The sequence below is a fragment of the Odocoileus virginianus genome, chromosome 27 (genome assembly GCF_023699985.2).
Source record: "Odocoileus virginianus isolate 20LAN1187 ecotype Illinois chromosome 27, Ovbor_1.2, whole genome shotgun sequence".
NCBI lineage: Eukaryota > Metazoa > Chordata > Mammalia > Artiodactyla > Cervidae > Odocoileus > Odocoileus virginianus.
Window position 1 is genome coordinate 569,187 of NC_069700.1, and position 17,488 is coordinate 586,674.

Consider the following 17,488-nt stretch of genomic DNA (forward strand, 5'->3'; position numbering starts at 1 on the left):
TCATTGCCTGTGTTTCGTGTCTGACATGTGAAGTGAGGAACACTGTTTCTAACCTGCTGTCTCCCATTGATCTTCATGGACATGCTCGTCACAGAACCCCGGCAGACGTTCCTGTCTCCCGCACCCAACTCCTGCTCCTTGTCTTCCCAAAAGACAGGCTTTACGTTCTTACTGCACACCACATCGCCCGTGCCCGGCACGTGCCTCTGAGAAGTGGGAATACAGATGGTCTATCCTGAATTTCGTCCAGGTCCGAGGCAGCCTAGGGCATCCTCTCTGCCCTCCTGTGTCCTTCTTGCTCTCCTTGATACATTTCCTGAACTTGCCAGGCTCTTAATTACATGAGATAAAAGGCTTCCTGCTCACTTTACAGATTAGGTAAGGGAAGAACAGAGAAGTCAAGGAAACTGCCTGAGGAGTCAGAGCTGTTAGCGGAGCCCGGGTCCGCACGCAGACAGCTGGGCAAGGGGCCAGTGTCCACAGCTGCTGCGGGGACGTCGCAGGCCTGTGTGGAGGCTGAACTCCACGTCTTAGCCAGAGACCTTAAAGGGCATCTGCGACACGCCAGCCAGGACACAGCAGTGAACAGAACGCATGTCCCCGCCGAAGGATTTATGAATGAAAAGGAGATCTTACCGCTCTAAAGGTGAGGGCCTGCCTGAAATGCCAGCAGGTGAAGGTGGCAGGAGTGAGAATGGATAGAGGGTTGGTGTGTAGGTTCAGGACTCAGAACTGTAGGAAAGAAGGAAGCGCTGGTGGGGAAACTGGTCAGAATGGAGCTAAAGCACAAGCCCACTTTGTGAAAATCTGTGGAAAGGCTGTTAGGCCGTTTGGCTCATGATCCTAATTGTGTGGAATTCAAGTAAAAGTCTATTATAAGGGATCCTGAACAATTAGGTTTATTTTTTTTATTACTGTTGTTCCAGAACATTCTTTGAAATTAACCTAAAAACTAAGCATACCCTGGCCCCTGCCTCTAAGTACTATTTGAATCGTGTTCTTTTCCTAATGATACAATGGAGGGAACAAGCAACAGTTGCCGCTTCAACATTCATCCAAGTCGCCCTTTAATCTCCACTCCAATATGCCACCTTACTGGGGGGATGATATGCAAAAACTTCATAGTGACGGCCTTTTTGGAAGGGGTTGGGGGTAGGAAGACGACTTTTCTGTTTTTCCTTTAGGTGATGTTTGAAGTTTTATTCATCAATAATTATTCACCAACCATCCACTAAAACCAAAGCCCGCTGCCCCCTGAGACACCCAGACTTGGCCCAGGCAGGCTGCGCCAGGCTTCCCGCTTTGTGCCGTGTTTTCAAGTGTTCCCAGAGCCACCTGCGTCAAACTCACCCGGGATACTGTTTTCAGAGGGGAGCCCTGGGCCCCTCCCAAAGACCCTCTTTCCACAGGGCTCCAAGAGAAACCAGGACCCTCTTGTTTCCTGATTCTCAAGTGCAGAAAAGGATGTCAGTTACACCTGTGTGCAAAGTCCCTTCAATCCTGTCTGACTCTGCAACCCTGTGGACCATAGCCCGCCAGGTTCCTCTCTCCTTGGAATTCAGGCAAGAATATTGATGAGTGGGTTGCCATTTCCTTCTCCAAGGGATCTTCCCCGCCCAGGGATCAAACCCATGCTTCTTGCGTCTCCTGCAAGGGCAGGCAGGTTCTTTACCACTCGCACCACCTCGTTAATTACAGTGTTTTTTGCCTGGCGACTCCAGCAGTAAAGAGTCTTGGGGACAATTCAGTGAATGAGAGATTTGGGCTATTCTGCGATCAGTGACCTTTCCCCGTTTCCTTTCAACAGCCTAAAGCTATCCGATCTGAGGGAAAAAGGTTGTTTCAAGCCTACATCTGTAGCTGGACCTCAGAACTGACCTTGCTATCACGCCTGTGATCAAGGGCCTGGGGAAGGATACGTTTCTGAGGCTTCAAGGAAGGACCCAGAAGATCTTGTATGTTAATAAAATAGCAACTTCTTTAGCTTTTAAAGGCAAAGCAAATGCCCAAAGATTAGGTCAAAGTAACAGACAAGGAGATTTGTGGAGATGAGAAGGGTACCAGTGAGAGGGAAAAAATCACTTAGAAGGACAAATACCACATGATGTCCCTAATATAGTGGAATCTAAAAAAATGATGCACATGAACTTCTTTACAAAACAGACAGACCTACAGACATGGAAAACAAACTTAGGTTACCAGTGGCGGAAGAGAGGGAGGGATGTATGTGGAGTTTGGAATTAATAGATAACACTACTATATATAAAATACATGACCAACAAGGACCTACGGTATAGCACAGGGAAGCTGCATTCAATACCTTGTAGCAATCTATAGTAAAATCTGAAAGAACATAAATATATATACACAACTGAATCATTCTGCTGTACCCCTGAAACACAACACTGCAAGTCAACTCTAACAAAAAAATTACGATTCTTACTACTGTATAATAGAATTTAAAAAAATAATCATACCAGTGATAAGTCTGTTATACCATTTATTGATGATGGAATTACACTGGAAAATAATCACAACAAGAGAACCACCTTGAGTAGCATGGTTTTCCAAGTGAAACATTCCTTAGAAACATAACATGGAGGAGACATCATCAGGGAAGCCCTTGGTTTACGTGTAGACGTCTCAGCTGGGACTCTCACGAGCTCCACTCCACAGCACGTTCAGGGATTGTGCGCGCACGTGTGCGTGTATAATACCTGTATCTCGGAATAAGGAACTATATTTTAGCTGGGCTTCTTGGAATAGATTTGCTCATGTTGAGATGCAGGAAAGAAGACAGTTATGTTATTTTTGGTCAGTGGGTGAGCACTTATCCTTAGCTATTAATGAAGGTGATAAACAACAGTTCAGCTTCTGAACACAGAATGGTCTGTTCAGCACTACATCTTTTCGGTAAAGTTTCTTTTTGGACCTTGGTGCCTGAGTCTCTTCCCTGTGACTATCAGGAAAAGACAGAGGTATGGGTGAAATTGGTGTAGGAGACTTTGGTGGCAGACATCTGGCCGAGACCGTTTTAACCAGCAGCTGAGTCGTCTGGACAGGAGCAGGCTTGATTGTGAGTTCTTGGCATGGGTTTAAAACAGAGATTTTGGGGTTCTTAAAGTCATCATGAGCTGCAGTGACCTGTTTTGGGGTGGATGAGGCTTTCAGAGCTGGTCTAGAACTCCACTTGTATTTGCCAGCGCCGTTCCAGTTCCACTTGGAAGCACTGTGTTCAGGCTTGTAAGAACCAGAACTGTTTTTTCTTCTCTCATAACTTTTCTCTACACAAGCCATTTGAAGACCCACCGCGTCAGGCGGTTTGGGCTGTCTTGTTTTGGAGACAGCTTTGGAGGAAGGGGGTCGTTCGGTGACGACCGGGGCACAGAAGGAGGTCTGCAGTCTGGGCCTTTCTCTCTGAATGGTCAGCTGCTGAAGTCTTTCCATGTCCAGCAAACGAGCCATCAGCAGCTCCAGAGAACTGTCCGGAGCCTCCACCATCATTTTCCAACTATCAGATTTTGAGAGGGCCAATTTGTGCAAGTCCAAAGTACTGAAAGGAGGAGGAAGAAAATCAGGATATGGAAATACTTCATTCATTTCCTCTGTGAAAGGTTCTTCAACATTTTCTATTGTTTCTGGCTTTAAGTTCAGGTCCATCTTTTTAAAATAGCTGAGTAGAGTATCATTTGCTTTTTCATTTTCTGATAAATCGCTTTCATCTGTTAAATTTTCCTCCACGCTGCTATTTCCATACTTCAGATTCCAGTTTGGAGCAGTTAAAAGTTCTCCACTGTTGTTTTCTAGAGTTGAGCATAAATGAATATGAGGCTCATTCCTGTCCTTGAAAAAGTCTCCATCAGCATATGTACAGCAGAGACTTACTGGTACCTGCAGCGCGGGGCAGGAGCCAGCCAGCTTGTCCACTGAGGCACTTGTCAGCGGGGGGTTCACACCGAAGAGCCTGATGGGATTATTGGTCATATCACAGCCAGTTCCCACTGAAGATATTTTGAAATCCCTTAAAAGATGATTTATATAATGAGTGGCTGGTTGCCTAGAATTAAAATGCTATCAAAATAATGAATAAGAAAACTTTATCAAAGACTGACTAATGTTTAGCCCCCAATGGCATGTATATCTATCTGTAACAGAAACGTGTTAATTTTCAAATACGCTCTAACTATATACAACTATCTATGTTTTTAAAAGTATAGATTAAAATAATAACTGGGCAGTCCTTTGTACGTGCATAGGTGACTAGACCACTCTACCTACAAGTGGTTAACTGACTATGAATGGCCACAAGGCTACACGTGGCTGATTATAGCTACTTGCCTCTGAATCTACTGTGCGTGTAACTATGATGTCTGAGAAGGAGGCTCTCCACCTCAAACTGAAATTACAGTGAGCTGTTTATTGACCCAGAATTAAACAAAAAGGAAACTCTCAAAGAGTGTAGTCAGGTTACTTAAGAAAGGCTTCTACTTGGGTCACTGTGGTTTTTAAAAATGAGTCTAACCAAAAAAGGAAGCAAAACAATCTCTAGCTATAAACAAAAATTATCCCAGATATAGTCTATAGCAATTTTCATCTGACGGTATGCTTTCATTTTAGGGTAATACTTCTAGGTATTATATTCAAATGAAAACTGCAAAAAAGCCAGGCCATAGAATACTGAATTTACAGTTAGTATGTTTTAAACACTTACTAGAAATACTGCCATGAAAAATTTTGATGCATTAATTGACATATATACGGTTGCATTATCTTCTTGCTTCTTTTAAAGCCAACTTACGCTAAAGTCAACAAAGCAGTCTTGAGGGGTTTACAAAAATACAGAAAATGGTAAAAATTTATTCATTTAGCTAAGCACTAGGTTGAATGACTTGCCTCTGAAAAATCACAGGAAAATCACCTTAAATCTATACTTGATAACAGACAATCCATGTAGCAAACAAACAAAAAAAGAGCACAAAATCTCAATGTGGAAGACTGTGGCCGGGGACTGCTTTGCCACCAGGGAACAAAGCGGAAATTATCCACCCTGGAGGTGGTCTGAGAGGCGAGACAATTAACCGACACACTCTGCAAACTGTTTAAACACTCACGTAAGCTGTCACGACTTTTACTCTCTTTGTTGACACTGAGGAGAAACATCTCATTAGCAAAATAATTCTCTGCCTCCAAGCTTCCAACTCCGCAGCATCAGCAGGCCTGGCCAGTACCGGCTGTGAACACCCATCAACTGTGCAGTCCGCCCAGCAGCCCACGAGATCGGCAGTTTCACTGTCTCCCTTGGAGGATCAGGGATGCCTGGCCCAGGCAGGCTGAGGGCACACATCCCGTAAGCGGAGGAGCTGGGGTTAGCCCACGCTCGTGGCCCGAGCCACCGCCCTCTGCTGACTCCATCTGCGTCCTCTAGCTTCACCGAGCTCACCCTGCGAGCTCCTGCTCGTAAAAGCAGCCTTTCTCCCCCGCCGATCAGTACCATCAGGCCGGACGCGAGTCACTACAACCCCCTTCACACCTCCCATCTGCCCCCAGCTTCGGCACGAGGGCCGCGCCCCGAGCGCACGGAGATGCCTCCACCGAGGAACAGCGGCTGCTGGGGCGCCGCCCGACGCTCAGAGCCGGGGACCAGAGGGAAGCCGACTCCGCGACGCCCGCAGACGGACGGGCAGCGACAAGCGACAAATGGCGGCGCTCCGGCCACGGAAACGCCCCGTCACTTCGACCGGCCATTTGGAGACGCCTTCCAGCTGGTTCTCACACACACCGAAGAACCAAACAGGAAGAATTCGGGCCCCAGAGAGGGTGTGAAGGGAGGAAGGGGGTCTCGAGCACGAGCCGAGCTTTCCCATCCCGGTTCAGCCTTCCATCGCTTGTCACCGGACCTCCCAACCGGGACCGTCGTGCGGGTTCAGAGCGAACACGGACGCGCTGAAAACCATCCCTGGCACGTGAAGTTCCCCTTTCCCGTTAGGGCCCCGTTCCCTTTGGGCGAGAAGGCCAGCCCCTCCGCGCGCGGCCACTCCCTTTCCCGGGGCTTTCCCCACGGTTTGCACACAGTCCTTTTCGCTTCCGGTTGTTTTTTGGCCTCCCACTTCAACTGAGGGGCGAATCCGTCCGTAGTTACCTTTATCTCACTGAGTTAGGGGTTGACGGTCATGCACACTTCCTCACCTGAGCTCCCCGGTGCTTGCTTCGCTCAGAGGGTAACTCCACAGCTGGAACAGCCCTTGTTTACTGTTCTGAGAAAAACCACGGACAACGTTTTAGTTACTGAGTGCCTTTTTAGAAATAATAACAATACTTTTCAAGTGTGACGGATAGAACCCCACCTGTGTTCTCTGGGGCAGGAACTCTGAGAAAGTGAGCTCCAGTCGGAGCTGGTTTGCTGGAACTTCCAGGTGGTTCTATAAAGCGGCAGAAGACACATAAACACCCGGCATCTCTACTCCCGACTCTTGTTCTGAGAATGTACAGTTCTTGTTCTAACCAAGCAATATGGGCTAGACTCTGATAATTCTCCCTCATAGACATATTGGTCTGTACTGACCTCAGTAGGACTAGTATAATCCATTTATAAAGATCAACTAAACAATGTTCACTAGTAAGACTTGACTATCATTAAAATTGTCTATTTTATTAACAGTTAACTGTTTTACATTTTGATCAATAAAAGCAAATGAGAAAGATTAATTCTTTCACTACTTCAAAATACAACCATTTCAACTGCCTTAAGGCATCTTAAGAGCTGAGGCCACCTCCCTTCTGGCAGTGACTAGAACATATTATATTCATTACAGTGTTAATTTCCATTTATAATATTGTTATATTGAAAAAGTGATATAATAAGATATTCACTTCATGACCTATTTGCAGCTTTGTAAAACAGTAAACAAAGGCACTGACTTGTTTGAAGAACTCCATAGAAATAAAATTTAAAGTCTAACTTAAAGGAAAGAAACTTTCTTTAAGGAACACACAATGTCATGTTAATGTGCTGTGAATTATTTAAAACCAAATATTTATCCTTACCTTGTTAATTTTGCCTGTAAGAATGTATATGGAAAAAAAATGACAATAGTTACATAAAACTGGTGATACTCAAAACAAGCCCCCTTTAATATGAGTGGTTTTTCTTATTACACTTAGGGATATAAGTTTTCATATATTTATAAATATAAGCAGACACACCAAGGATTTCTTACCACCTGTGGTGCCATCCCTCACAGGTGGGAGGCTTTTATTTTCAGGAACAGGTACTTCTGCATCCAAATTCCAGGGAGACAAGTTCTAAAACAATATTTGTTTTAGGGTAAACTTAATGTAAGAAAATTTTACAAGCCCAAATACATGATTTTATAGGTCCTTTAGGTAAAATATGACAAAAGGCACCAAGGTCTATGACCCCCACCTCCACCCCATAAGGACACTCAGCATTTCTGAGGAGCGGGAACCGTTCGCCTTAAACTATCATCAGCTGGATAACACCTCAGGAAATGGAAAGGCTTTTACACAAATTGATGGCTTCGTTTCAAAACTGATTTAAAAACATGACAAAGCATCCAGTCCAGTGTGTCCTGGGCACACGATGGCTCATTCACCAGATTTTCTGTATCTGAGTACCAGATCTGAGAGTCTATGAAAGTCTTTCCATCAACAGAACAAAATCCTCTGACCGTCACATACTCCACACTGACTAGCCTGCATCTCATTCCAGACTCCAGATGTTAAGAAACATGCAGGAAATTTTTTTTTTTAAAGGCAAGAAATGAATAAGGAAAGGTACAGCATCTATTGAGGATTCACGTTCCAGACTCTGTGCTGACCGCTATGGGGAAAGGCAGGGGTGTGCAGGAGAGGTCTGCAGAAGTTTGTCCTGGAAAAGGGGAAGTGAGGAGGTGGGCAGTTTACTTTAAAAAAAAGTAACGGTTGAGGGCTTCCCTGGAGGCTCAGTGGTGAGGAATCTGCCCGCTAACGCAGGAGACGCGGGTTCAGTCCCTGATACTGGAAGATCCCACACGGAGCAACGAAGCCCTCCGACTGTCGAAGCCGCGGTCCGGAGCCTGTAAACCGGAACCACTGCAGCGCGTGCCCAGGGCCCCGGCTCCGAGACAGGGGCCACCGCCCTGCAAGGAGAGCAGCGCCGCTCGCCCCAGCTAGACAAAGCCTGCAGGCAGCGACGGAGACCCGGGACAGCCAGAGTACACGCAGCAGCAAGGACCGAGGACAGCCAAAATAAGTAAAGAAATACATTTTTAAAAAGTAATATTTGAGGGATGAACTCAGCAGCTTTGTTATCTCAAATGAGAAAACCCTTTGTAAACTACACTTTAAGCAACATTCACACCAATGAAATGTCAGGTAGTGTTAGGTCATCATCACCGCGCTAAGGAGAAGGAGGGACAAAGCAGCTTAAATACAGGAAGAGAACTTAGCTGACCCACAAGGAAGTTACCTCCTGGCAGGAAGGAGAGCTGGCCTTTGGAAGGTGGGCCTTGGTTTATCTTTTCCTAGAGGCTTTTATTTACAAAAAAAAAGTTAATAAAATTCTTTGTTCTCTGAGAGAACGTGCTTTGGATCTAGTCTCCGCATGAGAATCACCAGGGGTGCTCTTTAAAAATAACAGTTGAGGGCTTCCCTGGTGGTCTAGTGGTTAAGAATCTGCCTGCTAAGGCAGGGGGCACCAGTTCGGTCCTCTGCTGGGGAAGGCTCCACAGGCTGCGGAGCAGCTAAGCCCGAGCGCCGCAGCTATGAGCCCGAGCCCCAGAGCCCGCAAACTGCAACTCCCAGGCCCGTGGGCCACTAGAGCCTGCACTCCGCAACCAGAGAAGCCAGCACAGTGAGACGCCCGCACGCAAGCAGAGCGGGCCCCTCTTACCGCCAGCTGAGCAAGCCCACACGCGGCAAGGAAGACCCAGCACGGCCAAAAAGAAATAAGTAAATACACGCAATTTTAAAAAAATAGTTGAAAAACACAGATTCTGATCGAGTAGGATGAGGCCAGACACTTGTATTTTTAGAGCCTCCTGACGGATTCTCGAGCTTCTCTGGGCTCTGTAATCCTGGTTCCCTAAGGTACAAAACAACCTGTGAGAGGAACAGCCCTACAGTAACACGATGAAGGGCAGCTGACGAACACTGCGCCGCTGAGCTCACAGCATAGAAGGAAGCAAAGGCATCCGTGAGCTCACAGTATAGAAGGAAGCAAAGGCATCAGTGAGCTCACAGCATAGAAGGAAGCAAAGGCATCCGTGAGCTCACAGCATAGAAGGAAGCAAAGGCATCCGCTGAGCTCACAGCATAGAAGGAAGCAAAGGCATCCGCTGAGCTCACAGCATAGAAGGAAGCAAAGGCATCCGCTGAGCTCACAGCATAGAAGGAAGCAGTCACCAGGTAAGGAAGGCCGGCAGCTGCCACGACATCCGCCACGTTGTAAACTCCCTGCAGGTGGTAACTGGGCCCTCCAAATGATATTCCACCTGCCGCCAATATTTTTCAGAAAACATGTAAAGATATTAAACAGGTAAGCACTGTGGATGAATCAAGGTGGCATGTTTCACGAAATCCAATTGCAATCAGAAATGTTTGGAGACTTGCAGAGAAGCTGGTTAACTTGCCCTTTGTTAAAGGACATAAAAATGTTCAGGGGAGTCTACTCAGTACTCTGTAATAAGATAAACGGGAAAAGAAGTTGAAAAAGCATGGATTATATGTATAACAACCTCCTTGTGCTGAGCACCTGAAACTGACACACATTGCCAACCAACTAAACTCCAATATAAAATTTAAAAAAAAAAAAATTTTAAAGAGAACTTTTCCATCTGGTCTTGCAAACGCACCCAGAGGTGGAGTGCAGACTGCTGGGGGGGGGGGGGTGCAGCAGGGCGCGCGGGGGGCCCCTTGCGGAGGCGCTGACCGCGGCGGGTGGGTGGGGAGGGGGTGCTCCGCCCCCGCGCGGTTCGCTGCACCTACCTCCCCGGGGACGGCCGCGCCCGGGCCGAGCCCGCAGCTCTCACCGGTTTTTCTGCCCATCTTGCTCCTCGGTTTCCTGGGAATCCTGCACAGGTATGGGACAGACAGCACACGGAGGGTGAGGCCCGCCGCTGAGGCAGAGAGAGCGTCCAGAGGTTAAGAAAACGCTTTAGAAGAGGAGAGATTGGCCTGAGGGCAGGCAGGCTCACAACAGGGGGTTCACTGGGAACCCAGGCCAGCCAGACAAGGCGGGGGGGGGGGGGGGCACAGAAAAGAGCAAACGGGGAGACCTAAGTGACAGAAGACGGAAACGAAGGTTTCCGAGAAGGGAGCTACTATCAGATCGGAAGATTAAAACACAAGCTAAAATTGTCTGGAATTAAGACACAGGGTCGAGCAGTCTGCTTTTCAGCATTTAAGCCAGGGGCCCCGATGGAAAGCAGGATCCACCTTCCGCACGGGCAGGGCAGATCCCCCGCGCCCCCACCCCGCCAAGTGTCTCAGATCGGCCGAAAGGCCTGTTTCCCACCCCAAACGACCCTGGTCCCGGGCCACCGCGGCTCGAGGCAGAGCCTGCGGGCGCAGCAAGCGTCACGGCGTTGCCGAGGCGGATTAAGGCGCGGGTTCGGACTCGCTGCAAAAACACAGACGGTTGCTACCGCGGAGAGCAGGGCTCTCGCCGGGCGTCTACGGCCGTCGGTCCCGGAGGGACGCCGCTCGGGGACGCTCGGCGCCCGGGGAGCCGACAGGCGGGGGCGACGGGGCGGACCGGGGCAGGCGCGCCGAGGCGGGGGCTCCCGGCCTCTGAACTGGGGCGGGAGGGGAGGGGAGGGGAGGGGGGCGTCCGGCCGCCCCGGCCGTCACTTACCGCTCGGCGCCGCTGGCCCCCGGCTCGTCCCCGGCCGCGTCTCCGCGCGCGCTGCCGCCCGGGCGCCCCAGCCGCTCCGCGCGCCCGGCCTCCGGCTCGGCCGGCCTGCGGGGAGGACAGAGGCAGCGCCCCGTGGCACGCCGACCACCGCTCAGACCTTGGCCGCGGCCGCCACCGACCCTGCCCGCGACCTTGACCCTGACCCCTACCCGGCCTCCCGCCGGACCCTGCACCAGGTCCAGGCTCCATCCTTGACTTCCAGCCCGGCCCCGCCCCCCGGCCGCAGACCCGCAGCGTGACCGCACCCCCAACCCAGGACCCAACCCGGCGTCCGATCCCGCCCGCGACCCCGCCCCGCCCGCCGGCCCGCTCCCTCCTCCTAGACCCCGATTTGGGTTTGTAGCAGGATTTGCTTTCAATTCGTTGCTCACCTGTTGCATCAGAGTTACTCATTTACAATTTCTCACTGGCTACCTTTTTAAACACCTCCAAGGCGAGACCTGGCCTTTCTCTGAGTGACAGAGTGCCTGGCATAATAGACAGTCCATACGTGTTTGGGTTAAATTACCCCCAAGATGAAATTCTTTTGTATGGTGTGGTTACTATGTTCAGGCCTACTGCCGAACATTTCATAGAGATTAACCAGTGTAATACTCAACAGCCCAGGGAGGGTGGTACTTCTAGTGATTCCTGTTTTATAAATGAGTAACCTGGTAGGTGTTGCGAGAGGGCATCACAGAACAGAAACTCTAAGACCATAATCACAGAAAACTGGCCAATCTGATCACAGGACCACAGCTGTGTCTAACTCAATGAAACTAAGCCATGCCGTGTGGGGCCACCCAAGATGGCCGGGTCATGGTGGAGAGGTCTGACAGAATGTGGTCCACTGGAGAAGGGAATGGCAAACCACATCAGTATTCTTGCCTTGAGAACCCCATGAACAGTATGAAAAGGCAAAATGATAGGACACTGAAAGAGGAACTCCACAAGTCGGTAGGTGCCCAATATGCTTCTGGAGGTCAGTGGAGAAATAACTCCAGAAAGAATGAAGGGATGGAGCCAAAGCAAAAACAACACCCAGTTGTGGATGTGACTGGTGATAGAAGCAAGGTCTGATGCTGTAAAGAGCAAGATTGCATAGGGACCTGGAATGTTAGGTCCATGAATTAAGGTAAATTGGAAGTGGTCAAACAGGAGATGGCAAGAGTGAATGTCGAGGACTGATGCTGAAGCTGAAACTCCAGTACTTTGGCCACCCACCTCACGCGAAGAGTTGACTCATTGCAAAAGACCCTGATGCTGGGAGGGATTGGGGTCAGGAGGAGAAGGGGACGACAGAGGATGAGATGGCTGGATGGCATCACCGACTCGATGGACATGGGTTTGAGTAAACTCCAGGAGTTGGTGATGGGCAGGAAGGCCTGGCATGCATGGGGTCGCAAAGAGTTGGACACAACTGAGTGACTGAACTGAATTGAACTGAACTGAACCTGGCCTTACATTTCCCAACTTAACAATTACTTGAAAAATAGTGACCTCATGTGGGGGTCCACGTATTCCTAGCTAACACTGGCTAATGTATTTAAGTGGGAAAGAGTTTTCTATTCTCTGGCTGGAAGACAGAAATAATGCATGTGTGTGGACACGTGTGCGTTTCACATGCGTGTGTGCATGTCCCGTGTAGCTTATGCAGCCCCCATCCTCCTTTCTTCCTGTCTCTTCTTTTCCTTTAGCTTCAGAACTTGACCTGATTCCTAATCCCTTCAGGTCCCTCTGAGCTGTGGCATCCGGGAATAAGCACATCCTCTAAGATCCTCTTTTTTTTCCTCACGGAACATATTCTTAAAAACTCTCCTATTCTCTCTGATGCTTCTTCCTGTCTCTGGAGACTTTTTGAAGGGTTTGCATCAGCATCAAAGCCCTGCCTCCCTTCCCCGCCACGTCAACAGTTGATAAGGCTTTCAGCATCGCATGTTCAGCACTGCAGTGACCGCACGGTCCCCGCAGGGTGTTCCGGGAGAGCGAGGGGCCAGGCCTCCCGAGGGGCGGAAGGGCCAAGCAGTGGATGTGGAGGACGAGGCCAGCAGCCAGGGAGCCTGGGTGCAGCCTGGCTGCAGGCTGGTCTGCCTCCAGTCCGGCCCTGAGAGTCAAGGCAGGGGTCGGACGTGGGCTGTTTTCCAGAGCGGCTCAGGTCCTGGGCCAGCCTGCTCGACCAGCCCCAGGCCTCTGCGGGGATTCGGTTCTGCCGGTAGCCTTACTTCCAACCCGCTCCTCCCTGTTAGCCCATGAAGCAGGGCCAGGTCGCCTCTGTCTCGTGGCGTTGGACAAACTCTTCCGTCAGTCAGGACGGAGCTGGTCTGGGCGAGCAGAAGGGGAGCTCCTCGGGCCAGTCACCCTGTGGGCCGGGGCCTTCTCCCACCTCGGGTTCTCTTGCTGTGGAAAGGTGACATGAACCCTTGACAACTATTTTGGGAAGCAGCCTGACACGTGTTCCTTCTCACTGTCCAGGCTTGTGGACGAGGTCAGGAACCACAGTGCTTAGCTTCTCGTCCTCCTGAAGGGAACAGTTCTCTCCATCCGCCCGTCTGTCAACACCCTCCGTGGCTCCACGCATCCCTCTCCTGCTCCCTCGATTCTGCCAGGTATTGCCAAGCTCGGGGCGGGTCGTGTTCTGCTGAAGGATCTCATGCAAGTATAACTATGTACTTGCTTTCAGAAAGTCAGGACCATCTTTTCTACTTACTAATATGCATTTCTTTGGCCACGTTGCATGGCCTGTGGGATTTTAGGTCCCTGACCAGGGATCAAACCCATACCCTTGGGAGCGGAAGCCTGGAGCCCTAACCACTGGACCGCCAGCGAAGTCCCAAGGACATGCCTTTTTGTTCTCTGGTAAGACTCTGTAAGTCAGTGGGAAAGACTCCAATTCAGTTATGGGCAGTTTGCATTTAGTGTATCCAGGTAACTCGTTTTCCCCTACTCTCCCCCGCTACCACCTACCTCCCCATTTCCCAGCTTCTGCTGTCTCTCACTCAGGGCCAATTATATGTATTTCCAATTTAGGACTCCGTTTCTGTGAGATTTACCTTAAATAGCCTAACTTCATTATATTTGTATAATTCTGCTCTAAGAAATATTCATGGAGTTATTTTTAGTTAGAAGTTGTGTTTTTGCTTTAAAAATTAAGCTTTAACACTTTCCTTCCTTATTTGGGAGGCCCTGATTCTGTTGTAAGAAATCTTGTTTAAAGTCTGTTCCCAGAAGGCGTGCGATAGACATGTGCGTGAATATCTTTCCAAACGTAAGACAGGCACGGACATCAGCCTGTCCCTCACCTGCCTCTGTCATAACTCACACTTTTGATCCAGTTCTCAATCATATTTCCACCTTTATTTCGATTTTCCTGCAAGATTTGACTTCTGCTGTTTGAGTTGCTTTATATGTCTCCCTGTCCTCCAGGGGCCTGTTCTCTATAGCTGGGTTTCCTTAGCTTTATGTCCCCCACTCACTTTGGATTTGGGTTTAGGTTTGGGAATTAGGACTTACTCTCTGGATGGCATTAGCAGTAAAGAACCTGCCTGCTAGTGCAGGAGACCTAAGAGATACGGGTTCCATCCCCGGGTCGGGAAGATTCCCCTGGAGGAGGAAAGGGCAACCCACTCCAGTGTTCGTATTCTTGCCTGGAGAATCCCATGGATGGAGGGGTCTGGTGGGCTACAGACCCCATGGTCGCAAACAGTTGGACGCACTGGGTGACTTAGCCCAGCACTTACTTTCTGCTGGCAGGAAAGCTGTGGCTTGGATCCTCCTTCTGGTAGCCGGGGCCTCCCCACCTCAGCTGCTTGGAGCGGAACACTCTCTTGAGCACGCTCTCCTTCAGGAACCTGGAGATGATCCTCTCTCTCTGGACGTTACTGAATACCTTGCCCTCGGGGAGCCAGCCCAGCTTGTCACACCCGCCGTGGAAGAGGGGGAGCGGGAGGAGCTCGGGAGACACGGCCGTCCTCTGTGGGAGCAACGACAGAGAAAGGAATTGCCGGTTACCTGGAGTCCAGAACGAGAGACCAGCCCACCCTGCAGACCAGCGCCCAGGCCTGCAGCAGCCCCGCTGCGGGAGCAATCGCGCTCATAGCATGCGCCACCCCCCACCCCGGGGCTGCCGGCCCGAAAGGCAACTCGGGGCGTCACAGTGAGCGGAGGAGCACGGGCAGGCCGAGGGGGGTCTTCCTGGTCCTTCTTCAAAGGAGATAATACTCGACCCCAGGTTCAGCTTTGAAAGGTAAATGTACCGGTCACCGAAGCGCTGAATTGTAAGTAGGAGGGGTTGGGAACAAGGCTCAAGTGGAGGGGTTTGTGTCCTCAACATCAGCACCGCAGGCTGAGAGCGGTTTGGCCACGGTGAAGGTCACAGCTGGGTTTGGCACCCCGCCTGCCCCGTGGAGACCGTTCACGTCCACCCCCAATGGCATTCCTGCCACCACATCACAATCAGAGCAAAGGGACAAAATCTGACTCCTTGAAGAAGAGGTACCTGTGGCAGGAAACATTTATTCCTCTGAGAGTTTATTTAAAAATAAAAGGTAATCATCGTGGCCTCCTGATTTCAGCCAAGGTCAGTAAACTTCAGATTGCTGGGAAGATTCCAACAGTTGTTATTTAGGGCAAAGAGTAAGAATATATGGGTCAACTCGCAGACTTCGAGACCCAGCTTATGGCTGCGGGGTGCAGGGGGGCATGGGGGGATGGGTGGGGGGACAGGATAGTTAGGGGGTCTGAGATCATCACGCACATACCACTATATTTGAAATGGACGGGACTTCCTGGGGGTCCAGGGGTTAGGGATCGACCTTGCTGTGCGGGGGAGGTGGGCTCGATCCCTGGTCAGGGAACTAAAATCCCACATGCTGCAGGGCTGAGCCTGCGTGCCACATCGAGAGAGGGGCCTGCACACCGCAACCAAACCCAACACGGCCACAAATAAACCTCGTCTTAAACATAAAATGGATAACGGACAAGGACCTACTGCATAGCACCTGGGACTCTGCTCCGTGTGATGTGGCAGCCAGGACGGGAGGTGGGGTTTGGGGGAGAACAGATAACGTGTATGTGTGGCTGAGACCTTTTGCTGTCCGCCTGAGGCTATCACTATATTATTTGTTAATTAGCTGTGCCCAAGTACTAAATAAAACGCTAAAAAGAATACACGGGTCAAGTAAAGAACAGGCTTGTGGCTGCCGAGGGAGAGGAGAGTAAGGGAGGAATGGATTGGAGTTGGGGTGAGCAGATGGGAGCTATTAAGCATAGACGGATAGACAAAGTCCTACTGAATAGCGTAGGGAACTATAGTCAACATCCTGTGATAAACCATAATGGAAAAGAATATGAAAAAGAATGTGTGCACACGTGTAACTGAGTCACTCTACTGCAGAAATCAGCACAACACTACAAATCAACTATACTTCAACAGCAAAAATTTAAAGAGAGCATGTAGGTCAATTTATGTGAACTGGAAAAACTCAACTTTAATAGATCCCTTCCTTGGCCTTTGAATGGCTTAAAACATGGTCTGCTCTTCCCTATTTAAGTGAAAGAGGATCTATAGTAACCCAGTCACATCTGCTTGGAAGAGAGAAACTTCTGGCTTCCGGAATTTTCTACCCTCCCCCTCTGCCAGTTCCTTTCTGTCTCCAAAAGCACCTGTGAAATTATGAGACTCACACTCTGTTCCAGGGGTTCTGGTCAGTTCTATACCATACTTAAAAGGTATTTGTATTTAAAGCTCATCTTTCTGTTTACTTCGTAATGTTGTACTTTTTAAATTTGCAAGTTGAAAATTCCAAAGTGGAATTTTGTGTCTCCTGTGCTGGGGACCATGATACCATCATGATTTTCTTATAGTCCTGGCCAAGGGTTTTGAAGTTTGATTAAAAGCTGGCACACAAGGACTCTCCCTAGGAGCCCAGTGGTTAAAACACTGCACTTTCAATGCAGGAGGCGCGCACGGTTCTATATCTGGTTGGGGAACGAGGATCCCCCATGCGGCACAGAGCCACCAAAAAATAGGGGAGAAAAAACAAACAAAAATGCTCCTAGATTTCACCATGTGAAGTTGAAGTGAAGTTGCTGAGTCATGTCCAACTCTTTTCGATCCCATGGACTGTAGCCTACCAACTCCTCCGTCCATGGAATTTTCCAGGCAAGAATACTGCAGTGGTTGCCACTTCCTTCTCCAGGGGATCTTCCTGACCCAGGGATGGAACCCAGGTGTCCTGCATTGCAGGCAGACGCTTTACCCCTCAGAGCCACAAGGGAAGCCCAGCGTTCCCCATGGCTTTCCCTATTTCTGACCATTTGGCAGTGTGTCTGTCCAGACAGTTTGTGGAATAGACCACCTATGGTGAGCCTGGCTCAGTTGGAGCCTGCCCAGGATTACCTATAAAAGATTTCATTCTTTGCATCTTTGCCAGTTTCTGGGAGTAGTTCTTGGCAACTTCTGTCCTTCTTGGGGGTTCTGCTATCAGGTGTGGTGGTTTAAGATTGTTTAGTTTGCCTGCTTTTGTTATTTTATTTATTTATTTATTTTTATTGAAGTGCAGGTAATTTACAATGTTGTATTAGTTTTAAAGGGCTTCC

At 49.4% G+C, this 17,488-nt stretch overlaps 1 protein-coding gene and 1 long non-coding RNA gene across 2 annotated transcripts; one reads left to right on the forward strand and one right to left on the reverse strand.

Annotated features, from left to right (window-relative positions):
• Positions 1 to 2,483: 2,483 nt before the first annotated feature.
• FAM217A (family with sequence similarity 217 member A) lies at positions 2,484 to 10,057 on the reverse strand. Its single transcript, XM_070456985.1, has 6 exons — positions 9,985 to 10,057; positions 7,218 to 7,302; positions 7,045 to 7,058; positions 6,345 to 6,419; positions 6,187 to 6,254; positions 2,484 to 4,021 (listed from the first exon to the last, which is right to left on the reverse strand). The coding sequence occupies exons 1-6, from the start codon at positions 10,042 to 10,044 to the stop codon at positions 2,806 to 2,808; spliced, it is 1,518 nt and encodes a 505-aa protein (XP_070313086.1). The 5' UTR covers positions 10,045 to 10,057; the 3' UTR covers positions 2,484 to 2,805.
• Positions 9,989 to 14,725, forward strand: LOC139031584 (uncharacterized). The gene is made up of 4 exons (XR_011484077.1): positions 9,989 to 10,077; positions 13,364 to 13,497; positions 13,645 to 13,747; positions 14,642 to 14,725. It is a non-coding gene; the product is annotated as an uncharacterized lncRNA (long non-coding RNA).
• The last annotated feature ends 2,763 nt before the right edge of the window (positions 14,726 to 17,488 follow it).

Excerpts from the sequence above, each read along its gene's own strand:
- FAM217A (XM_070456985.1), bottom strand. The coding sequence starts at position 10,044 with ATGGGCAGAAAAACCGGTGAGAGCTGCGGGCTCGGCCCGGGCGCGGCC. Across the intron at positions 6,255-6,344 it reads TCCTGCCCCAGAGAACACAG|AACAGTAAACAAGGGCTGTT; the intron begins GTGGGGTTCTAT and ends GGTTTTTCTCAG. Across the intron at positions 4,022-6,186 it reads GCAAGCACCGGGGAGCTCAG|GGATTTCAAAATATCTTCAG; the intron begins GTGAGGAAGTGT and ends TCATCTTTTAAG.